Source organism: Phoenix dactylifera, chromosome 2 (genome assembly GCF_051530095.1).
Source record: "Phoenix dactylifera cultivar Ajwa chromosome 2, Ajwa_hap1_PhDact_Kaust_v1.1, whole genome shotgun sequence".
Classification (NCBI taxonomy): Eukaryota; Viridiplantae; Streptophyta; class Magnoliopsida; order Arecales; family Arecaceae; genus Phoenix; species Phoenix dactylifera.
Genome location: NC_143191.1, coordinates 50,726,369 through 50,738,228, shown reverse-complemented (window position 1 = coordinate 50,738,228; position 11,860 = coordinate 50,726,369). Strand labels below are relative to the sequence as shown.

At 38.5% G+C, this 11,860-nt stretch overlaps 1 protein-coding gene across 1 annotated transcript; it reads left to right on the top strand.

Annotated features, from left to right (window-relative positions):
• Positions 1 to 5,370: 5,370 nt before the first annotated feature.
• On the top strand, positions 5,371 to 9,922 carry LOC103723510 (peroxidase 3-like). Its single transcript, XM_088716809.2, has 4 exons — positions 5,371 to 5,812; positions 6,020 to 6,211; positions 6,292 to 6,457; positions 9,319 to 9,922. Exons 1-4 carry the CDS (start codon positions 5,597 to 5,599, stop codon positions 9,723 to 9,725), a joined length of 981 nt encoding a protein of 326 aa, XP_088572935.1. The 5' UTR covers positions 5,371 to 5,596; the 3' UTR covers positions 9,726 to 9,922.
• Positions 9,923 to 11,860: the final 1,938 nt, after the last annotated feature.

The window sequence follows — 11,860 nt, the reverse complement described above, 5'->3', positions numbered from 1 at the left end:
AATTCGGTAAAGTAACAAAAGGTCTACTAAATAAGCTGTGTTGCTCATATATCTCTACTTTTATTTTTCTCTCTAGGTGAATAGAGTCAATAAGAACGAAGAATAGTTCAGGCTTGGAGTCCACACTAGCAAGCTTGGCGAATTATATAGCAGAATTGTAGTTCTTTAATTATTTATGAATTTGTAGCTTAATAATCTTCTAAATATTGAGAATTATGGGTTGGTATTTATGTTTGATGCATTTTCTCTAAACCAATATTGGTTGTATTTAATTAATAATAAAATTAAACTTTTATTTATTATATTTTTTGAAACGAATTTGGAAATTAAGATAGATTTGAAATTTTAAATGAAACGTTTGGTTTCGTGTTATCGTGAGTTATATCCCTCGATAGTACGAACATGTCATGTTCCAAATCTAGGGCATGACAAATCATGCTCCGGATCTAGAGTGTAACAATAGTAACAACCGTTATAGCAAGTTCAGCTTGGCCTCTCCCTTATGTTATATATGTAATAACAGGAAAAGCTACAGGCCGTTATAACATATTTTGTAGTGCTATGTAGTGTTTTAACAATCTGGTAAAGACAAAAAATGGCTATTATTTCTACTTATATCGTTTCTCAAAATAAAATAATATGTTCAAATTACATTTTAACCAATTTCCCTTTCAAAAGAGATGGTACCTTTTAAAATAGTAATAATTTATTACCTGAACAATGATTTGAAAATTAACAAGGTTATTTTTGAATTATTGCCTATTATATTCGTCATAATATTATTATAATGATCATTTATTGAATATAAAAAATTAAAATCAGAATGCAAATAACTGTTATTATGACTATCATGATGGTCAATAACAATTTGTTCCATTATATAAGGGAATAGCACCACTAATGATGGCTTTTATGCACCTTACTGGCTTGTTAAGACAAGAAAAATCAAATAACCTAACAACCTTGATCCTTCTCAAAGTTTTTGTGCTCCAAGGTTCCCATGCTCAACTCTTGAGGCAGCTCTGACCTTTAACAGCATTCTTCCTTAATTAGTACTATATTGCATGTCTTTCTTAATTTGATTTCTTAAAGCTCTATAGGGGTACAAAGTTAACAATTTTACAAGCATGTTTACCCTCTTTCAACTTCTGCAAGTAGGTTTGCCTGGGCGCGGCGAAGCAAGCGTTTCCAGCAGCTTCGCTTTCTTCTTTCTTACAGCAACAACTAATAAGTAAGATGAATGTTATTTTCAAATCGATTGATAGATAGTCTAATCCGATGAAGTATAGCATCCAAAAGATCAAGCTTTTATTAACCTTCAAATCAAAGATCGTGACAGCACATTACCTACGTAGCATTGTTGTCCACGACCATTAAATATTCAAATTGCCCAAGCTCCTATTAACTTTCGAATCAAACATTGTTACACACATTACCGACCTACGTAGCATTGTTGTCCACGACCATTAATTATTATAATCATCCCCCGAACACCAATGGAGTCAAGGTATAACATTACGTTGCTTATTTGATAACGGAGTCTTAACTCTTAACACTTATAAAAGAAGGCTTACATTTCAATTGGATGCCTATGTTCTAAAATAATTGACCCTATCTATGACCCTCATGTCTTCTCTCGCTTTGCCGCATAGCTTAAACTATGGGCCGGCGCCATAGATTGTTCAATGTAGCCACGTGGTCAATGCTTGTCGGCATTTTTTTTTTTGGCCACCGACAACTGGTGGATAAGACGTTCCAATGCCTCGTCACCATGTTTTTTGTCCAGATATTACCGCGAACATGCTATCGATTCCGAGTGTCCCTTTCTCTCTTCATGAAAAATAATATACTAAGAAGGGTTGTTCTACAGCACTCCATAGGGCATTTGTTCTAATCTGATGGATGCTGGATGCGGTTCGTATTATTTTTGAAAAAAATTTTGTTACGGTGATCGAGTGAAACTAGGAGCATGCTGCTGGTGGGATGCGGCTGCTCCACAATATCTATAGCCTTTTGAAACCAGGGTTCAGAGTGTACTGCCGGTAGGATGCAGTTGCTCTACGGCATTCATAGTTTTTTAGATGAGTGTACTTTCCATTAGGCTACTCATATTTAAAGAAAGGCAAACAATGTTGTGAATTAGCTGACATCTTATGCGGCTCATTGCTTTCAAATTTTGTCCGGAAGGACAACGTCTCTCTTCTGTTTTTTTTGCTTTTTTTTTTTTTTCCCTACTCAATGGATATACCTACATCCATTGTGTGAGTCTCCGATGTACTTGGAAAAAAAAAAAAAAAAAACACTAATCTGAATGACTGAATGGCCTTGATTTACCTACCGGCAACCTGTTGTACCTGGATTTTTTTTTTCAAGGGTATCTTGGAGTTTAAAATGGTGGCTGGCAGGTGCGGTAAATTATTTGAATGTCAAGGGTGTTTTGGAAGTCGCTTCCCCCCTCTCAGCTCCGATGACCTACGGTGGCGGCGACGGCGACGGCAGCAGCGTCAAAGAGGGAGCGGAGGAGGCGGGCGAAGAAGAGGATCTTCTTGGGAGGGAGAGCCATCTGAAACCATGCCATCCTAGCCGCCGTCGGGGCTAGTGGAATCGCCGGACCCTACCGCCGCTCTTCTCCCGCACCACCACCCCATCACAGTCACCATGTTGGCCATGGCGGCCATGCTCACCTTCCTCGCCCGCACCACTATTGTGCTGGTCCGGTATCACTGCCTAGCCCAGGGTTGCGCCGGCTCCACCGCCCCCACTGATCTGAAGCCCCCTCCGCCGACTCTCCTACCGCCGCCACCTTCTTCCCTCTCTCCCACAAGCTCGACCAACGAGGGTTCGTTTCTGTCGTCTGCGGCGCCCTCCTCTCCCTCCCAACCACTCGCCTCCTCCTCCGCCACCTCCACTCCATCCTCCCCTCTGTCCAACGCCGCCGCCGCCTCCACCTCCGCCTACCGCCTACGCCTCCATGGAAGAAAGGACTTCAAAAAAAAAAAAAATGTATATATATATATATATATATAATATTTGGTGAAAACGACAATTCATATAGAGGTTGGGGTATATCTCCTATCGATGTCTATAGAAATTCTCTAGAATGCCGAGTGACGAAGGAAAGGAGGCGACCCAATCTGCTGTATTGTTCGCCTCCTTGAATACATGTGCTACTTGAACATCTCTCAACTCCTAAATCAATCTATGAGACTCTCGAATGAGGAGATGATCGTTACCATACATGTCCACTCTCCAAATTCAGTCGATCACCATGAAGAAATTCTCCTCAAGGCAGACACGCTCGGCGCCCAATTAAAAAGAAAGTTATTCTAACCATCCTTGTCTGATGGACATCTAGGGTCTTTCCTATATTTCTATACTATATTTCAATAAAAAAAAAAAGAACAATCGCTCCTCTTTCGTAATACCGATTGTTGGATCTCATCTTACGTAGATCTCAAAGCTGTCCAAACTTATTCATTCATTACCTATACAGATCTCAAAGTACTTATTGCACACGAGCAAATAGGGCTACCCTTATGAACGAGAATCCGTATAATTCCAGTTTGGAACTAAATCAGTAATTACACAGGAGGGACCATCAATTTGCAATCGGAAGTGGGTCAGTAAAATATGCTATTATACTGATATAGAGTTGATCATATTTTTAGATGAGAACTCACACCATATTGAGTAGTGTAGAGTTGGTAGTGGTTCGATAAAATATACTATTATACTCACACAGAGTTAATCATACTTTTAGATAAGAGCTCACACTAGATTGAATGGTGTAGAGTTGGTAGATTCGTGAATACTTCATATGCTAATAGTGGTCGTAGTCAAAGGTCGAACTGATGAAACTTTAAAGAAGATGGTGGTGTTGTTATTTTATGTGCATGGAACGTGCCTCATTTTTTTTTGGGTTTTTTTGGCCTGTGCGTTGGATGGAAGCCCATGGGAAGGCAGTCGTGAGACGACACGGCGCCTCGATGCAAGGGATTATGTGATGGTTTTAGCTGGCGAGATTGACTCCAGTAGCAAGGATAACCTGGTTGCACGTTTGATCGATTAAAATATACAACGAATTATGAAATGATAGAGCTAAAGAAACTTCTCATCAGAATCCTAGTTGGATACATCGCATGCAGTTGTTGTGCTTTATTGACTGTTGCTGCTATCTTTAAGCCTGTTCTCATGTAGGAAGGTTCCTTATCATGTACAGGATCAAATCAAATGGTTAAGCATACCAAACTTTGAGAAAAAGGTCCAAATTTGATCGTAGCTGCTTACCATTTGAAAGCACAAATGGAAGAAGGAGAGTGACATTATATTGAATTGTATCTGTATGGAAAATATATAGTAGGTAGAATGCTGCAAGTAACAAGCATAGGTCTAGCAATCTATTATGGCTTTAAGAAACCAAAAACTTGTCCTTTATTGCTCTAATTTGAGCTTTGACTCCACATGTGGTTCAGCTTCAAGTATGGTGAAACACCTTATTACCTACATATAAAGCTCTAGGTTTGAAGTTATCAATTCCATATTTAAGCTTTGCAACCCTTCCGTAGCTCCACTCTTAAAAGCTCAAGGTTGGTTGCCTGTCACTCGAAATCCATGAGAGTGGATTCAATTCAATTAAGATGAGATGTGATCAAGATGTTAAAAATATCCTGGGTAGAATTTGGTAGAGCTACCGATCGATATCGTGCGAAGCAATCTTAATGCTTTTTACCGCAAGAAAAGCAATAGGAGTAATCTAATCAAATAATGAAGCAGAACAAGATTTAACATTGGAGGACTGCGGTCCCGATGATGAATAAAGTCCAAGTAGTGAAAGGACTAATGCCCATAGATCATAAATTCTAGTTGTAAGGACTAAGTTTCTGATTTTAATTTTATTCCATGGTGTGTAATTTCTAGTTGGTACTTCGGTGCAATAGTCTGTGTATAGACATGGTAGTTTGTGAGTACTTGGTTCATAACAAGAGGAACCACATCAATTATGAGGACCAGTAATTTGTGAAAACTTGCTCCATAATAAGATATAGTATATATGGACTGTGGCCTTTGGGCAGGCTTCCATTTCTACCTTCTTCCTTTCTACTCAATCCTACATAAATAGTGACTGCATAGGAGTCATGTTGTTTTTTATTGAAAATATTGGCCACATCTATCTCAAACTTGAAGAACTGATAATTTTTGTTTCTTTTTTTTTTTACTTTCTCTCAGATAGATTAAAAGGTCTCTGTTATTAAATGCAATTATCCAAAAAACTACTGCATGGTGAACTTGTGACAATGAATAAAATGCCTAGTGATGGTTCTTCTTCTTCCCTTGCTATATAGGGAGATCTAGATTGGCAAACTCTGTGCTGAATTATTAAAAAGTGGTCTATGGAAAGATCTGGCACCTAAATTAAGGTAATACTTAAGTATTTCTTATCTGTATTAGTGCACTAATAATTAGCCAGGTCTTATGCAGGGAAGACTCTGATCCTGCCTATATTAAGGGAGCACTTGGAGCTCATGTTGTCACACCAAAAAAAAAAAGCCTCCTTTCTTAGCCAAACCCAATTCACATCTGCATTAAGCTAGTAAATATGAAGTCCATCTTCCTTCTTCTCTTGCTGAACTTGGGGTTGGCTCTTGGTGGTTGTGTCAGTGGCCAAGCTGCAGGCCTAAAACATCACTTTTACAAGAAGAGCTGCCCTGAGGCTGAGCAAATTGTCCAAGACATCATATGGAAACATGTTGCTAAGAAGCCGGAGTTGGCTGCAAAGTTCCTCAGGATGTTCTTCCACGATTGCTTCGTCAGGGTAAGGATCAAAGTTCGCGCAAATGTCTCGTGAGATAAATCTCTCTGTCATAACCCTTTGATCACATAATCTTATTAGTGTAACCAAATTCAAAGTGCTCATATAAATCAGGGCATTACAAAATCTTGTTCTATTTAACTTGCACAATTCCTTAAATGCATGGAAATGGTGCTGTTCTACTAACTAGCCATGGCTCTTGCTCCACAGGGTTGTGATGCTTCAGTGCTTATCAACTCCACTGCAAATAATTCTGCTGAGAAGGATGCCACTCCAAACTTATCACTTGCAGGCTTCGATGTCATCGATGAGGTGAAGGCAGAATTGGAGAAAGCTTGCCCAGATACTGTCTCCTGTGCTGATATAATTGCATTGGCTGCCAGGGACTCGGTCTCCTTCCAAGTGAGTATGGAGCAAATTATTTAAGTTACAAAGCCTTTAGTTATGATCATCAGTGTCTGAACCAAGATATTCATTGGCAGTTTAAGAGGCCTCTATGGGAAGTTCAGACCGGCAGAAGGGATGGCACCATTTCCCGGAGATCAGAAGCCCTTGCTAACATCCCTGCACCCACCTTCAACTTCACAACCCTCGTCCAAAGCTTCGCAAACAAGACCCTTGATGTCAAGGATCTCGTCGTCCTCTCAGGTATTTCATTATGGAAGTGCTTAGCTGAAGAATTAGGAGTTCCCTTTGAATTCTTCAGTCACATAATACTTGTTTCACTGCATTTTTATGATTTGTTCACCTTTTTCAGTATAAAAGCTTAGCAGCCAATTTGCGCGACGCATATATATATTTATATATAGAAAGAGAGAGAGAGAGAGAGAGAGAGAGAGAGAGATCTGAATTTAGCTTTGCTCGAGTGGATCTCTATTTAGATCTGGTCAAACTATATTTGATGATGGGGGTACTGTATCGATGATCTGAGATGTTAGATGTGATATACTACTTTAAAACTACTTCCATACTAAAATCATGCGATTTGTTATGTTAGATATATATTATTATATAATGGGATTTTAAATTTTAAAGGCAACTATTAGTCGCCAGGTGTTGATGATGGTCATTAGACAATGGAAATGGACAAAATATACCGATCTTTTCATTGTTTAAGAAAAGGTTTGCACTCACATTAAGTTTCCCAAAAAAAAATATTATAATTTGCAAACAATGATCTGGAGCTTTCATTATCTCAACTTTCCCCCTCTTCATTTTTGACAGAGATTCAAACACATGTTCTTGTTGGATCCTCTTCACATCATGCCCACATAATTGTCAAAAAACAAACTTTTTTTGTTGTCATTATCCATAGTGTCCAATGTCAGGAGGCCAATTGCTGTCATTATAATGCTCACCACTTGTTCTGAAAACATCCAAGGGGATGAACTGGACAATTAAAAACAGGTATTTCTGTCATAGTGATCAATTATGACAACTTCTTGGGACTGTCATAAGATAATGACATCGCTGCAACCCTGGGTTAAAAGTTTCAGAGTTCTGCTACGAAATCTAAGAATATTTAGAGTCACTGTGGGGAAATAGGGAGATAATTATTAGGATCCCATCAAATTGAGGCCTACATTAACAAGTATCTCTTGAATTTTATAATTAAATCTGATAATCACAATGAGGGCATAAACATCATTTCACATTGGTAAAGAGTCGTCTTAATAAGAGGTGACTTTTTACGGGTGTAATCACCTGAAGTAGTTGGTCTCTGGAGAAAGCTTAAAATAGCCCATGGGGACCCCTTCTCCATACACACACATACAGAGCTCTCTCTCTCTTCTTTGCAAATCTCAAACAATGCTGTTCTTTATTAGGAATCTTTATTTTAGAGTCATCATGTTGCTCTGATATCATTGATGAAAATATATTTAATTAAAAAAAAGAAATAGATCCGACCTTGAGTCATGGAATCCATATAATCTATCACATTTCAAGATCCACAAGTTTTCTTCTAAGATCAGAGATTGGCAGAGGTCTTTCTGGAGAGAGAGCTCTGTATGCTTGTGTATGGAGAAGAGGTCCTCACATGCTAATTAAAGCTTTCTTCAGAGACCAACTGCCTCCAATCAAGATGACTCTTCGCGACTGTAAAATAAGGTTTATGCTCTCGTTGTGGTTATCAAAATTTAATTATAAAATTTAAAAGACACTTATCAATGTGGGTCTCAACTTAACGGGATCCAACAATCATAACATATGTTACAGAAGTCGAGGGAGCCCCACAACCCCTGCTGCTTTGCTTAGCTTAGCTTTGGAGCATGTTCTTTCCAGCTTGCTGACTCTTGCGGGCAGTGGATTCTAGCTGCAGCCAGTGGCTGCGTGCTGCATGTGGTTGATGAGGAACCTTCCAAGACTTCGCAATGGACATGCATCCAATAATTGCACTTGTTCTGTTCTCCAAAATATAATATTGCGTGCACATCTGTTCTCGATAAGATCAGTGAACAGACTCCAAAATGGAATAATTCTGGCCACAGCTCAGCTTTCTCAAGGACAAAGTTAGGTGCCGAGTCGTATCAGCTTGTTGAATGGGAACAACGTTCCAAAACAGGGTTGGGCCTCACAGGATACGTGATCAAACTGAGATAAGACTGGAAACGTGGTTGAAAAAGTAGCGCCATTGCAATGTCGAGGAAGATATCTGTCCTTTTGGTAACCTCTGATGCGCAAAGTTTGCCCCTCCACATAAAAAAGTGAAACCATTGCTCATAACAAATATGATGCCTCTAGCTCTTAGCATACACCACCTTGGTTTTATGGGAACCATCTATCCTATGAAAGGGTAAGCCAAGCAGTATTCTTAGGAATGGGTTCCCCACATTAGATTTTTAAAGATAAAGTTTTATGATGTGACTTCTCATTGTTTTTGGTTGGATGGGTGGATGCTTATGTTCATTTCATGATACATGTTCAAATGAATATATAAAGCCAGCTAGCCATATTCAGACAAAAGACAGCAAAAAGAATAAAACTGTAGTAACATCATGCAGCTCATCTTTTTACATCAGGGAAAAAAAAAACAAAAGCGAAACTTATCTTTAAAAAAGTTGACATCTTCAGCAAATCTTGTAGATACAGCTGTAGGACCACTTCATCCAGTGACACTTGACCACTGGAATGGAGAAAGACCAAAGAGTATTTCTATTTCTTGGTATCCAAATTCTCCACCATATTGCTGCTCTTGAATGACTCCATATCTAACTCTGGAATGCTTTTTAGTTCCTCTTTTGTTTTTCTTTTGCAAAATGTCCAGGCTTGATATTAAGAACCACTGTCGCCACTCCATTTCGTCTTACTTTTAATCACAGAAGAATAAAATTTCACCATCATGCTTTACAAATTGCAAGAAACTTCATATTGTTAAGCCCATCAGCCTAATATTATCAAGGCTCATGTAACATAAGATCATCAACGATTGCTTCCATGATTTTGGTAATGCATCCCAAAAATTTGGCGGATCATATGACATTTTTTTTATTATTTCTATAATCGAACAGGTGCGCACACTATCGGAGTAGGGCTTTGCAATTTTTTCAGCAACCGGCTCTACAACTTCACTGGGAAGGGTGATGCTGATCCATCCCTCAATCCAAGTTATGCAGCATTCTTGAAGACCCAATGCAAAAGTTTATCTGATAACACTACTTCGGTGCCTATGGACCCTGGAAGTAGCCTTATTTTCGACACTCATTACTATGAGAACTTGAAGCTGCACCAAGGATTATTCCAATCTGATGCTGCACTCCTCACAAACCAACGTTCAACCCACATTGTGGACAAGATGCTCGGCACCGAAAACTTTTTCAATGCATTCAAAAATTCGATAAAGAGGATGGGAGCAGTTGAAGTACGCACTGGAACAAATGGAGAGATTAGGAAGAAATGTAGTGTTGTGAACTCATAATGAAGCATCGAGAATAAGTGTTTATGCAAGCATGCATATAGAGAGTGATTATGTTAATTTTTTATGCTTCGACCTCATGAATTGCTGTGAAGAGCGTCAATAAGAATTCCTGTAGGTAAATATGTTTGTATCCTGTGATTGATTTCACATATGCTTCACTAGATATTATTTAATAAAGTGGACTATTTCTCTTTTAAGATGCATTGGTGCATTTGAGTAAAGAGATAGAGAAAGGAAACTTTTTACAGCTTAAGGTGGTGAATTCCCACGAATTCATTTCATGAGAAAATGATACAAGTGAAGAGTAGTACATCCTTCTTATGTGGCCAATCATTCCAGTGGCACCTTATAGATCCAGAAAGAGGGTTTGTCTGGGGCATTTTGTGATATTTTGTTTTCTGATTTTATTGGGTGTGTTAGTACTCGCAAAAAGAAAAGAGGAAGAAGAAGAAGAAGAGTAGTCTATCCTTGGACACCAGGAAAAATGTTTTACTCCTTCAAGTATAAATCTCTCTCTATCTCTCTGCCTCTCTATCTTTTTACATGCACCAGAAGCCCAACTTAACCGAATTCATTAATAGAATAATGACTCTGGAAATCCTTCTATTTTTTTTCCATCCATAAGCTGATAAGCAGAACAGAGTTGAGCCATCCACCAACTCACATTTTAGTTTTCATGTAAGATCGAGATAAACTTGGTAAGTTGACATATAAAATAGATGATACCTTGTCTTCAGTAATAAAATAAAAGCATAAGCTAAAAGAGAGGATCTTTAGTTTGCACTGGATTGGAGGGGATGCCCAAAATATGGTGGCTGCTATTGCAAAGAAGAAATTGGTTTCTTTGATGTTGGAGAAATTATTGAAGATTTAAGCTTGCTTGAAGACGTTCCGTGAGTTGTGCCATCTCCCATGTAATGCGAGAAGGAAAACAGGTTGCCCATCCTTTATTTACAATGCTTGCTTAATTGGGTGTAAATTAGTATAGTTGAAGGATGCCCCCTCTTCCATTTTGAATTAGTTATTGGAAGAAGCTGTAATGAATTCTAAGATTTCTTCTCATTACATAAGACTCCTGTCAAAATCCTCCCCTTAAATGCGAATGATGTAAAGCCACACTAAAATGTCATTCCAATGCAAGCATCATGGGGAAAGGCGCCAACCATCTAAATGGAGCCCTGTTTCCTTTTATGCACAAAAGCCACAAAAAAAGGGAAGTTGTGTAGGTTATTAAGATGTATTTTAGAAACACATAAATACAACAATGTAAACTATAAGAACCAATAAGAAATTAAAATTATAAATTTTGATGAATATGGATAGACCTTAGTAGCAGGAAACGCCTGCCACTCCTGCTTCATCACCTAGAGGAGACGTGGATGGTGGAGGGCTTCTTGAAGAGAAAGAAGACAAGGATGGGCGAGTATAATAACCTAAGATCTCATCTAAAATGGCTAGCCAGAAATTATTATTTTACTTCTTTGATCCTATATAAATACTCAAGATCTATCCAGCGAATAATCGATGTAGGACTAAATACACACCTTCATGGGTCCTCACATATTCCTACTGTTTAAGCCCCAACGTTCTCGTCGGACTAAGAGTTCAAATCCATTCAAATCTAATCATAAGTACCACAATCGGCCCGTGGTCAGCCTCCATGAACTCATGTTGTAGTGTCTCCTAGTCCACATAGGCTATTGGCCGAGTTCTCTCTGATACCATTCGTAATGACCTAGGACTTCACCCAAAATGGCTAGTCGAAAAGTATTATTTGGGTTTCTTGATCCTACATAAGTATCCAAGATCTATCCAGCGAAAACTGATGTAGGACTAAACACACACCCGCATGGGTCCTCACATATATTTGTCACGACATAGATCCGGAGCATGATTTGTCGCACCCTAGATCCGGAGTATGACATGGTCGTGCTACCGAGGGGTACAACCCAAGATAAGACGAAGCCAACATTACATTTAGTTTTCAAATCCATATCAAATATAATAAAATAAATAAAAATCTAATTTTATTATTCATTAAATAAAAATCAATATTAGTTCAAAGCGTTTAAATCCAAACTTAAATACCGAACTTATAATTCTTACTATTCAGAAAAATCATTAACTATAAATTT